This window comes from Bubalus bubalis, chromosome 7 (genome assembly GCF_019923935.1).
Source record: "Bubalus bubalis isolate 160015118507 breed Murrah chromosome 7, NDDB_SH_1, whole genome shotgun sequence".
Lineage (NCBI taxonomy): Eukaryota > Metazoa > Chordata > Mammalia > Artiodactyla > Bovidae > Bubalus > Bubalus bubalis.
Window position 1 is genome coordinate 1,037,603 of NC_059163.1, and position 16,433 is coordinate 1,054,035.

Below are 16,433 nucleotides of genomic sequence, written 5' to 3' on the forward strand. Positions count from 1 at the left end.
CCTGAGCCCCTGGTCGGCAGCCCGGTGGCCACCGGGACAGCGCGCTGTGCAGAGAAACCCGCGCTCGGCCTCTCTGTGCGGGGGGGCCCGACGGTGCGACGGGGGGCCTCGCGGAGGAGCCGGCTCCCACGCCCTCAGAGACCGCCGGGCGCCCCCGCCCCGCCCCGCCCCCTCTAATCCCCTCCGCGGGCCGGGGCCAGGCCGGCCGCGGCCCCGCCCCCGGACCGCCCCAGGGGAGGGGCGTTTCCCAGCGCCCCGCGAGTCGGGGCGGGCGTGGCCGGGGCGGGGCGGGGCGGGAGCGGGCCGGCCCCCACTGGCTGCTGCGCGCCCGGCCGCCCGGGCTCAGTGCGCGGCGGCGGCGGCGGCGGCGGCGACGGCGGCGGCGTGGGCAGCTGACGCCGCGCGGTCCAGCTCGGCCGGGCGCACCAAGCACTGCCGAGCGGACGGCCGGAGGAACGAGGCTCAGGCGCTGGGCCGGCGCGCGGCGGGCGCGATCGGGAGCCGCGCTCAGCGAGTCGGGCGCCCGGGGCCGCCAGGTCGGTGCGTGGGGACCCGGCGGGCGCGAGGGATCCGGAGCGCGCGGCGGGCTCGGATCCCAAGCGGTGTCTGCGGTGGGGCCCGGCCGGGGCGCGGGCTTCCCGCTCTGGAAAGTTTGCCGCCGCCGCCGTCGCCGCCCTGGGAGGGCTCTGCAGCAGCCAGGGAGGGAAGGGGGAGGAGGGACCGCGGTGGGGAGGCGGCGGCCGGCGCCAAGCGGCCCGGGAGCCCTGGGCGGCGACGGCGGGCGGGCGGGGCGGCCGGGGATCGGAGGGGCCGGGGCGCGGGAGCCCGGCCACTGCCGCCTCCGCCCCTGCGCGCCCCGGCCCGCCCGCGTAACGAGTTGCCTGCTTCCTCCCGCAGACTCCGCAGCGGCGCCCTCCTCCCGCCGGTGCTAGAGCCGGGCCATGGGGGGCAGCATGCTGGCGCGCGCCGCCTGAGGACGCCGCACCCCCCGCCCCCGCGATGGGCGCCCCGGCTCGCGCCCTCGCGTTTTGCGTGGCAGTGGCGGTCATGACCGGCGCCGTCCTCGGGTCCCCGGGCGTGGAGCCCCGCGTCGCGCGGAGAGCGGCAGGTACGCAGGGACCCGGCGGGCGGCGGCGGCGGGGCCGGGGAACGGGCGCCGAGGTGGGTGTGGGGCGTTGGATGTCTGAGTGGGCCCCAGGGCACGCTCTGCGCTGGCATCGCGGGGCCGGCGTCCGGGTTTCTGCCGCCCGCCCTCCCCGGGGATCGGGGCCAGAGCTGGCGCGGCAGTTTGTGGGGCGCCTGGAGCCGCAGGGCTGCCACCCAAGTACGAGGCTGTGGCGGCGAGCTGGGCACCGCGGTGGCATCCGCGCTCCCCGCCCCCCGCCGCTCCCCAGCCGGCCCCCCGGGCGCGGTCGGGAGGGCTTGGGGGCTGCGTCTCCACGATTCCCATTGTTCTGCGGGGTCCGCACTGACAGAAAGTTCCTGCTGTTGTTGGTGCCGCTTCCCCAGCCCCCTTCGGGCCCCAGTTCATGGCCAGCTGCAGCCAAAGCAGACTCTGGACTTTGAAGGGAGGGTATGAAAGTGCGTCAGCCCGCGGCTGGGCCCCAGCCCCTCAGTGGCCTGCACGACCAGGTGACACCTTCTGGTGCCTCCGTTCCCCCCATCCCAGCTCTCACGCCCCGTGAGTTAAGATGACTGCCCCCCTGGGGCGCCAGGCCGGGCTGGGAAGTGGTTAGCGCGCATGCCCGAGCGGCGTGGGGCTGTGGTCCCCCTCTGGCGACCAAGGTTCGGCGGGACGTCGAGGGTCGGCAGCGGAGGGTCTGAAGCGCGTCTTGGCGCCGGGCCCCGCCCCGCACACGCGCCGGGCCCCCCGAGGTGCAAGCGCGCACAGCCCCCCGGCCGAGCGCTCCGGGTGCCCACGTCCGGCACGCGCTCTGCCAGGCTCCCGGTGGCGGCCGGGCAGAGAGGGGAGGCCCGGGGGGCGGCCGTAGGGAGCCCGCCCGCCTGGAGACCGACGACTTTGGGGCGCTGGAGAGGGTCGGCGCGTGCGAGGGCTGAGCGCACCCCGGTCCCCAGCCGGGCGGCCGCGCAGAGGGAGGCCTTCGCCCGGTGAGCTCACGCCCCACCCGGGCGGGACCCGAACAGCCGCTCCTTTGTACCTCGGCGCGGCCACAGACGCGCATTGATGGCGGCCCGGCCTCGCGGGGAGGTGTGAGCCGGGCGGCTGCGGGCGCGCGGTGCCAGGGAGGCGGCGGCCGCGGGCTGGACGCAGGCAGATGGCGGCCCGCCCCTCCCCGAGCCCCCCGCGCCCCTTCCTGCGGCGGCGGCGGCGGCGGCCTCCCGGAACAATGTCATTTTTTTATGAATGAAAGTGGGCCCGGCGCTTGAATGTGCGTGTCATTCAGCGGCGTGACAGAGGCCGTCGGGAGGTCAGCGCGCGCTTTTAGCGCCTGCTAGGGCGGCCCCCGCTTCCAGGGGCGCCGAATAGGCGGCCGCGGGGGGTGGGGGGGGGCGAATTAGCATTCGCATTCAGATAAAGATATTACTCCCTACGGCTGGGGAATGTCAACTAGCCCCGGGGGAGGGGCGGGGGGCGGGGCCCGGGCCTCCTGGACCCCCTGCGGTGCAGAGTTGGGCGGGGGTTGGAGGGGGGGGACGAGCAGCGGGCCCCCCCAACGCCCGCCCCACCTTAAGGGACTGCCGGCGTCCCCACCAGATGCGGGCCTGGGGTGGAAAGACCGAGGACCGGGCCCTTGCCTCCGCAGGAAAGTTGGCGAAACAGGTAGCCAGTTGAAAGATCAATAAACTTAATCCGGTTCCTGAAGGAGCTGCAGAGGCCTCGTGAAATTTACAAAGGTCCCAGCCTGGCTCTCTCCCAGGACCATAAGTTATGGCACGGAGTCGGCAGAGGTCAAGGACAGTGGAGGAGGTTCCACAGCAGGACTGCCCCGGCCATCCCGGGAGCCTTCCTCTCCACGTGGAGCCAGGTTCTCAGTGAGGGCATGGGCAGGGGCCCCTACCCTTCAGGGAGGGGTCCCTGGAGGCTCAGGGCAGGTCTCAGGAAGGCCCTGGTGGCAGCCTCCCCTGCCTGCTCCTCGGCAGGGCTGGACTTTGAGCCCCACGGGCCTCTGGGTGGTTCATTAACCTGGGCTGAGCCCGAGGCTGGACTTCTGGCCTCTGAGCCCCTGCGTGGAGCTGCAGAGCGTCCCCGCCCTACCCCCCAGGCCCTCAAGTCCCATGTGGGGCCGTGTCTGGGGCCCAGCACACCCTATTTTACAGTTGGGCCCAGAGAGGAGCTGGGGTCTCGTTGAGGAGGTGGGGACACAGTGCGAGGCAGGGGTTTGGGGGAGGGGCGGCCTGGATTCCAAAGGGAATGATGGCTGGTGGTGGGGAGCCTCTCTCAGGGGCGGGCCCTTAGCCCCAGGCCCTGCTGGGCCCCAGGTCGGGTGCTTGCCCGAAGCCTCAGTTTCCTTGCCTGTCCAGGAGTCCTGGTGGCCGGTTGTAGGAGGATTAGGCTGGATAATCCTGTAAACCCTCATTAGCCTCCGAATTAGTCAGGCCTCCGAATCCCACCCCTTTCTTTTTCTAACTTTGTTACCAAACCTTTCAGATTCTTTCTGGGTGGGGCCAGGGGAGAGAGGGGAAGGCCCTGACTTCAGGGCCCCTGTTGGGGTGCCCTCTGGGCTGTTGAAAGCATGTACCTGGTGGCGGAGAGCTTTGCGCGTCCAGGACCCGAGGGCTCGTCTCTTCCAGCAGCTCCAGGGGGCTCCTTTGAATCAGGTCTGAATTCAATCCTTGTTCTCCTGGTCTCCCCCGACCCAGGCACACCCCCATGCGTTGAGGGGGCCTCAGCTGTAGTGAATGAGTGAACTGTAGGATGTGAGTTTGAGCAAACTCCAGGAGATGGTGAAGGACAGAGGAGCCTGGCGTGCTGCAGTCTTTGGGGTCACAAAGAGCTGGACAGGACTGAGCGACGGAACAACTGAAGTGACTCCAAACCTGAAGTGACCCCAGACCAGGAGCAAGTTCCCCCAGCAGAGGCTGCGGCCTTCCCCACAGATGGGCTCCAGCTCTGGCCGGGTGGACAGCAATCCTGGGGTGTAGCCCCAGGGCAGAATGGGTCTCAAGTCCCCTACTTGGGTGGCCTCCCTGTTCTGACAGCGGGGGAAACTGAGTCACCGGTGGTGAGTGGCAGGGTCACAGGGATTCTGGGCCTGGGAGACAGGGCCAGAGGAGGGCCTGGCGTGGCTTTTCCAGGGCATGGTACCCCTTGGCGCCCCTCAATTAGCTTAGGCTTTGGGGGTGCAGGCGGGAGCAGGTGCTGTGGGCCCTCGGGGACAGACGCTGGCACGTGGCACCCGGGCACCCACCAGGCACAGACGACGTTTGTTGTCCGCCAGGTGTGGCCCCTGTGGCTGTGCGGGTATGGGAAGGCCCTCTTGTATGGATCAAGGAAGGCTTTTCCCGAAGTCCTTGGGGACAGGGGGCTGAGTAGTCTCCGGCACATGCCCCCTCCCCCCGACCCCAAGGCAGACTGCCCGCTGCGTCCTGTCCGTCACTCTGTATCTCCTCTCTGACCATCCTCTTGGCCCTTCCTGGTCTCCCCGGGTCCCCTGTGGCGCAGGGTGGGCCTGGTGGGCTGGACCTGCAGGAAGGGGTGATGCCACCATCATCCCTGCCTGGGTCTGCGGCCATGTGGTGGGGCAGGATGGTGGGCAGGTCAGAGGTTGGCCCTCGGCTGGGTCCAGGCCCCTCCTCCCCCCGCCCCCCCACCAGCGATGGCTGCAGGCGAGTCCGGCCTGGGGTCCGTTCTGAATCCTCCCAGCCCCTGCTGGACCGGGTTGAAGCGGATACTTGTGCGGGTGGCTTGATCTGCCATCTCCTCCCAGACCAACCCGGAACCAACCGCTGTTGCCCTTGGGCCGGGGCCTGAGGCCGAGGCGGCCACACCTAGCCTGTTCTTGGCCTTCTGGGGGGCCTCAGCCGGCTCCCAGCCCTGGGTGGTCCCCGCACGACACCGTGGCTGGGACTGGGGGCTGCCTGTCAGGCCGGGAGCCCCTGCCTGGGGGCCCAGGGGATGCAGACGCCACAGACAGTTGAAGGACCCCCCTGGTGGGCCCTGAGCCGGTGGGCCTCCGAGGTGGGCAGGCTGAGCAGGGCCTGTCCGAGGAGTTGGCGTGGCCAGAGTGGGCAGCTGGGCCTCGAATCTAGGCCACGCGTCAGCAGAATGACAAGTAAGGGTGCGGCGAACCCAGCTGGGTCTGCGCGGCAGGACCACCCAGCCCTGTCCCGGGCCTGAAGCCCAGGCTGCCCAGGCATTGTCCGCCCTGGCAGCGAGACCTGGGCGGGCGGTCAGCCCCTGGGTCTTGGGCCTTGTTGGCCCCTTGGGATCTGGGTGGGCGCTGGGCAGGGGGAGGGCCCGGGGGCCTAGCGGACATCCACAAGGACCCTCCAGCCCAGCTTCTTGGCACCTGCGGGGGAGGTGGGCTGGGGTTGCCTGCCTGGCCTGGGGGTCCTATGCTGGCCCCTCCGCCGGCCAAGCCTGGAGCCCTCCTCCTCCCACCTGCGTCCCCGTCTGTAACGTGGGGTTCTCAGTCCCCTCATCCCACCAGCCAGACCCGGTTCCACACCCGCATGCATTTCTGATCCCTTTCCTGGTGCTCACTGCTGAGGCTAGTTGAGGTCCAAGACGCTCCCTTCTGGATCGGCGTGTAGACCGGCCAGGCCCCTGAGGACCTCCACCCCAGGCTGGCCTTTCCCGTCTCAGCACCCAAACGTTCTGGGAAGTTTGGGCTGCTCCTTTGTATGCTGGGCAGTATCTGTTCTCAGGTCCCGGGGTGAGGGGCACCCCCTCCTGGGATAAGTTGCCTTGTCCCTTCCCTGTGTCATCCCCAGCTGACGTCTCCACGAGGTCAGCCACGCACGCGCGCCCACTTCCCGCCACGCTGAGCCTGTGAGGTCAGCGTGGATCTTTAACATTTCCAAGTGGTTGGAAAAAAAGCAGGAGGACTTCACGACACTCCGGAGTGTCCCATGTCCACGCAGCGTTTGACTGGCGCAGGCCCCCACCCGTCTCTTTGCGGGTCGCCAACATAGGAGGGTCGGCCCTGGCACCGCTGATGGTCATCCCTGCCCCAGCCCGCCCTATGGGACGGCTGGCAGGACTGTTTCCCCAGTCCCCGCCTCCAGGCCCCAAACGGCCCGGTGCGTCCGGTGCTGTCTGGGGACACCTGCCTCACACCCGCATCTTGCCCGCAGAGGTCCCAGGCCCCGAGCCCAGCCCTCAGGAGCGGGCCTTTGGCAGCGGGGACACCGTGGAGCTGAGCTGCCGCTTGCCGGCGGGGGTGCCCACAGAGCCCACCATCTGGATGAAGGACGGCGTGGGCCTGGTGCCCTCGGACCGCGTCCTGGTGGGGCCGCAGCGGCTGCAGGTGCTTAACGCCTCCCACGAGGACGCTGGGGCCTACGGCTGCCGCCAGCGCCTCTCCCAGCGGCTGCTGTGCCTCTTTAGCGTGCGCGTGACAGGTAGAGGCGAGGGCGCGGCGCTCCAGTGGGGAGGCGTGGGGAGGCCCGGCCGTAGGCCGCTCCTCGCATTGCCCTCTCACCTGTGTTACAGATGCTCCGTCCTCGGGGGACGACGAAGGTGGGGACGACGAGGCCGAGGACACAGGTGAGACCGGGCTTCAGGTGCATGGGGCTGCGCAAGTGGGGGCCTGCCTGCCCACTGGGGCCCCGCCCCGCCCGCCCCACGAGACCGAGGCCTGGGGACCACCTCCGTGTGGGGTGACGGGTGCCTACCCCAGGCTCTGGGGGCAGGTGAGGCGTGGGGGGCACACTGTGCTGCGGGGCCGGGGGCCAGGGCTCCAGGAGCACCCAGGGGGCTGGTGTGGCCAGGGCTGGGGGGCCAGGCTTGGGGTCACTCCCACGTGTGCGTGAACCAGGGCAGGGGGAGGCAGACGGGTTCAGGCAAATGGGAGGCACCTGGGATAGCCTAGGCAAAAGGGGGAGGACATGGGTGTTGAGTGGCTGTAAGTGTCTGGTGTCCATGTGGCCATCAGGGTGTCCATGGATGTCAGGGTGTCTCTGGGTGTCTGGGCACCAGCGTGGCTGTGGGTGTCAGGGTGCCAGCGTGGCCATGAGGGCCAGCGTGGCCATGGGTGTCGGGGTGTCTGGGTGCCAGCGTGGCCATGGGTGTCAGGGTGCCGGCGTGGCTGTGAGTGCCAGCGTGCCCATGGGTGCCAGCGTGGCCGTGGGTGTCGGGGTGTCCGGGTGTCTGTGGGTGTTTGGGTGTCTGGGTGCCAATGTGGCCATGGGTGTCAGGGTGCCAGTGTGGCCATGAGGGCCAGCGTGGCCATGGGTGCCAGCATGGCCATGGGTGCCAGGGTGGCCGTGCGTATCAGGGTGTCTGGGTGCCAGCGTGGCCATGGGTCAGCGTGGCCGTGGGTGTCGGGGTGCCAGCATGGCCGTGGGCATCAGGGTGTCTGGGTGCCAGCGGGGCCGTGGGTGCCAGCGTGGCCGTGGGTGTCAGTGTGTCTGGGTGCCAGCGTGGCCATGGGTGCCATTGTGGCTGTGGGTGTTAGGGTGTCTGTGGGTGTCTGGGTGCCAGCGTGGGCGTGGGTGCCATTGTGGCTGTGGGTGTTAGGGTGTCTGTGGGTGTCTGGGTGCCAGCGTGGCCGTGGGCATCAGGGTGTCTGGGTGCCAGCAGGCTGTGGGTGCCAGCGGGGCCGTGGGTGTCGGGCGCAGGTACGTGTACTGGGAAGGGGCTGCCACAGTGGTTCTTCGTGGCAGCTTGCGAGTGCCAGCACCCAGGTACCTGGGCCTGGAACAGCAAGTGGCAGGGGGCTTTGCCCAGCGTGGAGGGGCCGGTCTGGGGAGGTGGGCTGTCTGCTTTTGGAGGAACTGAGTTTGCGATGCCACGAGATGTGGGGTGGGGTGGAGGTGAGGGGACCCAGTGGGTGCCCTGTCCGTCTTCTCCCTCCACCCTGGTGGGTCCCGCCCACTCTGGGGGTGGTCTTCCCCTGTGGCTGCAGCACAGGGAGCCAGGCAGCTGGTGGGGCTGCTGGCCTCCCCAGCCCAAAGGAGAAAAACCAGCTGGGCTGTGAGGGTGGGGCTGGACAGTCCCGGAAGGCAGGGTGGGGAGCAGGGCCTCCCAATGTCCTGTCACCCACGGGGCAGAGCGTGGCCTGGGGTCTCGCAGATGCCTGCGGGCTCCCAGCCGGCCTCAAGGCTCTGGGTTCTCTGGGTGGCTGGGTGGTGCCCATCCATCGAGCCGGGCGTCCTCACCTGGTGTGCCCTGGTCCCTGTGCCAGTTGGTGGTGATCCTGAGACACCTCTGCATCCTGGGTCACAGTGCGGTGCCCTGGACCCCCCAACTGGAGCTGGCGTTTGAGGGAGGTGAGGGGACCTGGCTTTGGGCATGCCCAGAGGTGGCATTCAGGCTACTGGAAGCTCGTCCAGCCCTGGACGGGGGTCTTCAAAAGGCTGACATCCCCTCCGCAGGCGGGAAACAGGCTGGAGGGGGACAGGCAAGTCTCTACCCACCCCACCCCGTCACAGCCTTCCCTCCCTCCCCGGACAGCTGGGGCCCCTTACTGGACGCGGCCTGAGCGGATGGACAAGAAGCTGCTAGCGGTGCCGGCCGCCAACACGGTTCGCTTCCGCTGCCCGGCTGCTGGCAACCCCACGCCATCCATCACCTGGCTGAAGAACGGCAAGGAGTTCCGGGGCGAGCACCGCATCGGGGGAATCAAGGTGGGCCCGCGGAGGGTGGGGGCGCGGGGCGGGGGGTGGGGGCGGGGGCGGGCGCGCGGGGCGGGGGTGGGCGCGGGGCTCGGCGCCCGCTCACCCGAGTCCACCCGCAGCTGCGGCACCAGCAGTGGAGCCTGGTCATGGAGAGCGTGGTGCCCTCGGACCGCGGCAACTACACGTGCGTCGTGGAGAACAAGTTGGGCAGAATCCAGCAGACCTACACCCTGGACGTGCTGGGTGAGGCCCCGGACGTGGGGGCGGGGGCCGGGGCGGCGCGCAGGCCGGCAGCCTCTGAAGCCCTCCCCGCGCCCCGCAGAGCGCTCTCCGCACCGGCCCATCCTACAGGCCGGGCTGCCCGCCAACCAGACGGCCGTGCTGGGCAGCGATGTGGAGTTCCACTGCAAGGTCTACAGCGATGCCCAGCCCCACATCCAGTGGCTCAAGCACGTGGAGGTGAACGGCAGCAAGGTGGGGCCCGACGGCACGCCCTACGTCACCGTGCTCAAGGTGGGCACTGCCGCCGGCCGGCTGGGCGGGGAGGGTGTGCCAGGCCGGAGGCCTGTCGGGCTGGGCCTGGGGGGCAGGGTTTGTCCACGTTGGCCTGCAGACCCAGAGCGGAGCTCTCCACCGTCTGCCCAGGCGCCTCCCTGGGCCCTCAGGGCAGGGCTGTGTCCGCTCGGTTCCCACGGCCCCAGGGGTGTGGGCCACCCGAGTTGGGGCGATTGCGACATTTGCTGCCCAAAGAGAAACATCTGTTAAGACACACGATGGGGCTGAGGGGCGGGATTGGGAGTACAGACTGGGGGCGGGGTGGTGCCCGGAGCTCTCAGGCCTGGCAGCATTGCAGCTGGGACCCCAGGGGTGGGTGGCCTGAGCGACCCGAGGAGGGCCTCTCTGAGGGTCAGTGGGCGGCGGGGGTGCATGACGGGCAGCTGTGTCCAGTGTGAGCACAGCGCCCGCCGTGAGGTGTCTCCATGCCTCCTCCAGGCAGCCCTCCTGGCTGGCGCCGCCTGGTCTGCCCACCCGTTCCTCGGGGTCGGGCGAGGGCCAGCTCCTCAGCAGTCACGCCCGTGTGTCCGGCGGGGCCCCCGCGCCTGAGCCGGGTCTCTTGTCCCTGCAGTCGTGGATCAGTGAGAGTGCGGAGGCCGACGCCCGCCTCCGCCTGGCCAATGTGTCCGAGCGTGATGGGGGCGAGTACCTCTGTCGAGCCTCCAATTTCATAGGCGTGGCTGAGAAGGCCTTTTGGCTGCGTGTTCACGGGCCCCCAGCAGGTAACAGCTCTGTCCCATGCCTGCCTGGCACGCCGAGCTCCAGCTCCGATGCCCTGGCCCTGTGCCCACCCGCACGCCCCACCACTCCCGCCCCACGTCCCTGGCTCACACTGTGCTCCCGGCGTGGCCGCCTCTGCACCTTGACCCCCCCGGCCTCCATTGTGACTGCCTGCTCTGATCCCCCACGGCCTGCGCTGACCCACCTGCACCCCGTTTGTGCCCCCGATGCTCTTGCCCCAGGGCCGGGCCTGAGCTCCCGCCTGCAGCTGCTCTAACACGTGCGCTCTTTCTCTCTGTCTGTCCGTCTCTCTGTCCCCTCCTCTGTCTCTGGCCCCGGATCCCACGGCTGCTCACTTCTGCCCGGCTCTGTTGCCGCCCCCCCCCCACCCACCTGCCCCCCCAACCTGCCCCCTTCCCCCGGTGCACGCTCGCCCTGCCTGCTATGCTGACGGCCAACACGTCTGGCTCACCTGGGACAGAGGACTCGCCGGTGGAGGGACTGGCTTCGGGCTCGGTGTGGACGCGCGGGGCAGAGGCTGCTCGGCCGTGGTGGCCGCAGTTTTGGTGGTGGTGGCGGCGTTTTCCTTGCAGCCTGGCCGGATCGGCGCCGAGTGGACTCTGGCTGCGGTGCCCGTGGGCTGCTCTTGGCACTCTCCTATCGCGCTGTGTTCTCTCTTTGTAGACGGCGGGCGCTAACACCACCGACAAGGAGCTAGAGGTTCTATCCTTGCGCAATGTCACCTTTGAGGACGCGGGGGAGTACACGTGTCTGGCGGGCAATTCTATCGGGTTTTCCCATCACTCTGCGTGGCTGGTGGTGCTGCCAGGTACCAGCTTCTGCCGCTCTCGCTCTGTCCTTTTGGGGCTCGGGACGCGCCAGTGCTGCCGGAGAGGCCAGGGGACTGCAGAGCCCTCCGGCCGGGTTCTGCACCCGGCCTGCGGGCAAAGTCCACTCGGCCCTGTCTCGGCCCAGACGGGCCTCCGCCCATAGCGCCCCGGCCCAGCGGGGTCCCCGGCAGCTGATGCGGTGGCACTGGCGTCTCCCGGGCGGCGGGTGAGGGTGCCGCTGGCTCTGCTGGGCTCTCTTCTCTCCTGGGTCTGTCTGCTCCTCGTGGCCTGCGCACTTCTGGCTGCTGAAGACTCAATGAGGCCTTGGCACTCCCCCCAACCCCACCGGGGGTGGGGTCTGTACCCTGTCCTGGGCCCCACACCGTGCCCGCAGCTCCGGCTTGGGGCAGCGCGCGGGCTCCCGCGATGCTGGGCCAGGCCGCCGACACCTGTGTCTTTGCAGCTGAGGAGGAGCTGGTGGAAGCCAGTGAGGCTGGTGGTGTGTTCGCGGGCATCCTCAGCTACGGGCTGGGCTTCCTCCTCTTCATCCTGGCCGTGGCCGCCGTCACGCTCTTCCGCCTGAGGAGCCCCCCCAAGAAGGGCCTGGGCTCACCTGCGGTGCACAAGGTCTCCCGCTTCCCGCTCAAACGACAGGTAACAGAAAGTAGATACCAGGTTCCGAGCCCGCCCGTGCCCTTGCCCGGCCCGCTGCCCCTTCCCCTGAGTGCGTCCGGTCTGTAGAGTCTGAGGACATAGGGGTGTGAGCCGAGCCCTCCCTGGTCTTCACAGTCACTCCGCAGAGCCAGGTTACTCCGAGGCAAAACGTGTTAAAAACCCCCACTCAGCACCACAGGGGCAGAAGTCAGGCCCTGCTCAGGCACGTGGTCTGTGGGAGCCGCACTCCGGGCCCTGGCTGCCCGGCCCCGCGGCACCAACCTGCCCCTGCTGACCCAGCAGGTGTCCTTGGAGTCCAGCTCATCCATGAGCTCCAACACACCGCTGGTACGCATTGCCCGGCTGTCCTCGGGCGAGGGCCCCACCCTGGCCAACGTCTCTGAGCTCGAGCTGCCCGCCGACCCCAAGTGGGAGCTGTCCCGGGCCCGGTCAGTAGTGTGCGCAGGCCTGGGGCCCTGCCCCGGTGGGGGGTGTGGGGGCACAGAGGGTGGGGGTCCCACGGTGGGGAGGGGTTCCCACTCGGGCCTGACTGAATTCAGATGGGAGTCAGTTAGGCCTCTGATGAACATGGGGCTGGACGCCCCCTCTGAGACGGGTGAGGGGGGACCCACTCTTGGAAAAGTGCCCTCACAGTCAAGAGGTCAGGGGGTAGTGTCCTTTATCAGCATTAGCAGGGCTGCCGGGGCGAGTGTGGAGGGCTTCCTGGAGGTGGCGGCCTGCCCTCGCGCTGCCTGGAAGACGGCCTCAAGCAGGCAGGTGTGCTCATGGCCCCTCTGCTTCTGCTACCAGGCTGACCCTGGGCAAGCCTCTCGGGGAGGGCTGCTTCGGCCAGGTGGTCATGGCAGAGGCCATTGGCATCGACAAGGACCGAGCTGCCAAGCCTGTCACGGTGGCCGTGAAGATGCTGAAAGGTGATGGTTAGGTGGGATGTGGCCAGGGGGCCCATGCCAGGCTGGACGGCCCTGCCTGACTCCGCTGCCCATCCCCGCACAGATGACGCCACGGATAAGGACTTATCGGACCTGGTGTCCGAGATGGAGATGATGAAGATGATCGGAAAACACAAGAACATTATCAACCTGCTAGGCGCCTGCACGCAGGGCGGTGAGAGCGGGGCTCTGCAGGCGGGGCGGTGGGTGGGGCCTGTGCACTCGGGGCGCTGAGGGCCGTGGGCGGGGCCGCATGCAGGCGGTGGGCGGGGCCTGCACGTGGGCGGGGCCGCACGCGGGGAGGTGGGTGGGCTTCATGCGGAGCGGTGGGAGTAGCCTGCACTCAGGGCGGTGAGGGCCGTGGGCGGGGCCGCGCGGGGGCGGGGCCGCGGGGGGCGGGGCGGTGGGAGGCGGGCAGGGCGCCCCTCTGAGCCCCTCCCCCGCCCCCAGGGCCCCTGTACGTGCTCGTGGAGTACGCGGCCAAGGGCAACCTGCGGGAATACCTGCGGGCGCGGCGGCCCCCGGGCACTGACTACTCCTTCGACACCTGCCGGCTGCCCGAGGAGCAGCTCACCTTCAAAGACCTGGTGTCCTGCGCCTACCAGGTGGCGCGGGGCATGGAGTACCTGGCCTCACAGAAGGTGAGCGGGGCCGGGGGGTGGGGGGACAGGGCGCGGTGGTTGGAGAGGCTGTGGGACTGGCTCAAACCCGCGCCCTCCACCCCCAGTGCATCCATAGGGACCTGGCGGCCCGCAACGTGCTGGTGACCGAGGACAACGTGATGAAAATCGCCGACTTCGGCCTGGCTCGTGACGTGCACAACCTCGACTACTACAAGAAGACCACAAACGTGAGCTCAGCCCGAGGAGGTGGGGGCCCTCGAGCCAGGAGGGCGCCTGGCAGCCAACACGCCCCTTCCTCCCCCAGGGCCGCCTGCCCGTGAAGTGGATGGCACCCGAGGCCTTGTTTGACCGCGTCTACACCCACCAAAGTGACGTGTATGTGGCCCCAGACTTGGCAGGGGCATGGGCGGGGGGTGGAGCACAGGCCGCTGGGGTCAGGCACCGGGAAGCTCTTGGGGGCAGCCCCCTGGCCCGAGCCCTGCGCTCCGGTGGGGTCTGTTCCAGGGCTGACGCGGCCGTGCCCCCCACCACCCACAGCTGGTCCTTCGGGGTCCTGCTCTGGGAGATCTTCACGCTGGGGGGCTCGCCGTACCCCGGCATCCCCGTGGAGGAGCTCTTCAAGCTGCTGAAGGAAGGCCACCGCATGGACAAGCCGGCCAACTGCACGCATGACCTGTGAGTGCGCGCCCGCCGCGGGGGAGGGGGAGGCCAGCCCCGAGGGCTGGGCGCTGGGAACGCAGGGCGGGGCCGACCTGCGTTTCCCTCAGGTACATGATCATGCGCGAGTGCTGGCACGCCGCGCCCTCGCAGAGGCCCACCTTCAAGCAGCTGGTGGAGGACCTGGACCGCGTGCTCACCGTGACGTCCACCGACGTGAGTGTGGGTCCGCCCCGCCCCGCCCCGCGAGGGCTCCCGTGCGGAGCCGGTGCCGCGCTGACCGCAGCCCGCCTGCCGCCCGCAGGAGTACCTGGACCTGTCGGTGCCCTTCGAGCAGTACTCGCCGGGCGGCCAGGACACCCCCAGCTCCGGCTCCTCGGGGGACGACTCCGTGTTCGCTCACGACCTGCTGCCCCCGGCCCCATCTGGCAGCGGAGGCTCGCGGACGTGAAGGGCCGCGGCCAGCCGGCCGAGCCCCCATCAATGTGAGAACAGACCCCAGCCCACCGTGCTGCCGCTGGCGTGCCATGATCACCGGGTCCCGCCGGCCCGGACCCAAGACCTGGAACGGGTGGACGGATGGACGGATGGACAGACAGCATCACTTGTGTGTGTGTGCGTGTGTGTGGGCGTGCGTGCACGCACGCATGTGTGCTCTGGGGTCCCTGGGGTGCTCGCCCTGCTGTGCGGTGACCTCTTGGCCACCTGGACTGGCAGCACCAGGGACCAAACGTAGAATGTAAGGGGCTCCTCCCATGTGGCCCCTCTCCGGGCTCCCTGCCCCGCCCGCGGCCCCCCACAGGGAGCACCGGGGTGGGGGGGTGCTGGCCAGGCTCTGTGTCCAGAGCGGGCCGAGGCCCCTCCAAGCGCCCAAGCTGAGCCTACAGGGAAGCCCCCGTGTGGCGCACCTCCCCCCACAAGTGGCACCTTCCGCCTGGGGTGTTAGCAGCCCCCACCTCCAGGCCTCCCCACTCCCCACCCTGCCCCCCCAGAGACTGAAATTACGGGTACCTGAAGGCGGGAGCCTTTAACTTCTATCTGAAAGGTTTATTCCAGAAATGAGTGTACATTTATATAAATAGATGCTGTGTATATGATATACACATACATATATATATAAATATCTATACGGGAGAAGGCAGGCCGGTACAACTGAGGCTCGGGACCCTGAGGGGGCAGGGGCAGGGGGCGGGGCCCCTTAGCCTGGGGAGGCCCAGGGGACTCGCTGTTGAGACAAACGCAGAAACCACGGAGTAGGGAGGGGCTTTTCTGTCCTTGGACCTGTATATTTGTAAAGTTATTTATCGACCCCCAGAGCCATGTCCCGTCGCTCCCCAGGGCCCTAGTGTTTAGCCAGCCGCATGGCAGAGGTTTAACTTATTAACAGTGAAAAGGTTTATGCTTCGTTTAGGGGATTGCTGAGGGTGCCTCCAAGCCTGCACCCCAAGGCTGGAGCCAACCCCCAGGCACCCTAAAGGGTCATTAATAGTTTGAGATGATTCCATGAGGATATTTTATTTCCTTTGGCCTTCTTTTGCAGGAGAAGTAGATTTCTATAGGATTTTTCTCTAGGAGATTTATTTTTTTAGACTTCAAAGCAAGCTGGTATTTTCATACAATTTCTTCTAATTGCCATGTGTTCCAGGCAGGGAGGCAATTTCAGGGGGGGCCACCCCTGAATGCAGGTTCAGATGTTATTAGATGTTACAAGTTTATATATATCTATATATATAATTTATTGAGTTTTTACAAGATGTATTTGCTGTAGATTTAACACTTCTTACGCAATGCTTCTAGACTTTTATAGCTCAGACTGCTACCTTTCAAAGCTTGGGAGAGAAAGCCACAGATTCAGTTTTGTTACTTTTTGTACTGTTAATGGCCCTGAGTTTGGGCGGCTGTTCTCTGCTTGTCAGCAGGCTCAGCGTGGTCTCTGTTCTCAGGGACCCCTGCCTTGTGGGGGCCAAACCGGCAGACGTGCTTTCCAAAAAATAAACAGACACCTGGTTCAGATCCGTGCTCTCTTGTCTCTCTTGTCTTTCTTGTCGTGGGGTCCCAGGCAGCTCCCAGGTCCTCCCTACCCTCCTGGGACAGGTCCCATCATCTGTCCCCTGAGCAGGGTGGGTTCCCTGGTTGCACCAGGAGGGGGGGGGGGCCTCCAGACTGGACTGGCTGCCTGGGTCTCACTCTCCGGGGCTTTCCGGCCCAGATCTCTGGCACGGGGGCCCGCCACAGGAGGTCACTGGTGGTTTTCACTGTCTTGGTCTGGGGTCTTCAAGGGCAGGGGATGCAGATGATGTGTTTGTGGGAAGGGGCAGTGAGGAGAGGCTGGGCCTGGCCATCCTGTCTGTCCCCAGCTCATGGAGTTCAGGGACTCTGGGGAGTCAAGTCCAGGTACCTATTGCTGGTTCCAAGGCCCCCGCCCCCACCCCGTCCCCTTTGTCTGCTGACCCAGTCAGTTGGGGAAAGGGAGGCTTCGAGGTGGCTGCCCCCACCACCCCCACCCCCGGCCATGGAACCCCATGTAAACAAAGCCCAGGGCTCCGACAATCTGCAGTCCTGGCCACACTCCTGCTCCTGGCTGGCTTCCCTCCCCATCCCAGGCCTGGCACCCTCTTGGGCCCCACCATCGCCCCCTGCACAACTTCCAGCAGGCACTGTATGCCAGTACTCTAGCTGGTCAGTCAGGGAGCTGAGGCCCA

General features: G+C 67.9%; 1 protein-coding gene across 8 annotated transcripts; it reads left to right on the forward strand.

Annotated features, from left to right (window-relative positions):
* Positions 1–336: 336 nt before the first annotated feature.
* FGFR3 (fibroblast growth factor receptor 3) lies at positions 337–15,750 on the forward strand. Of its 8 annotated transcripts, none has more exons than XM_025290509.2 (18): positions 337–536; positions 898–1,108; positions 6,259–6,525; positions 6,617–6,670; positions 8,579–8,751; positions 8,862–8,985; positions 9,065–9,255; positions 9,869–10,019; positions 11,311–11,507; positions 11,805–11,950; positions 12,312–12,433; positions 12,516–12,626; positions 12,902–13,092; positions 13,179–13,301; positions 13,379–13,449; positions 13,612–13,749; positions 13,842–13,947; positions 14,036–15,750. In XM_025290509.2, exons 2-18 carry the CDS (start codon positions 1,000–1,002, stop codon positions 14,180–14,182), a joined length of 2,421 nt encoding a protein of 806 aa, XP_025146294.1. In that variant the 5' UTR covers positions 337–536; positions 898–999; the 3' UTR covers positions 14,183–15,750. The 8 variants fall into 8 exon arrangements, with proteins under 8 accessions (XP_025146294.1, XP_006045035.2, XP_025146295.1 ...); XM_006044973.3 differs by having other exon boundaries at positions 11,311–11,501; positions 11,802–11,950; XM_025290510.2 differs by having other exon boundaries at positions 11,311–11,501.
* Positions 15,751–16,433: the final 683 nt, after the last annotated feature.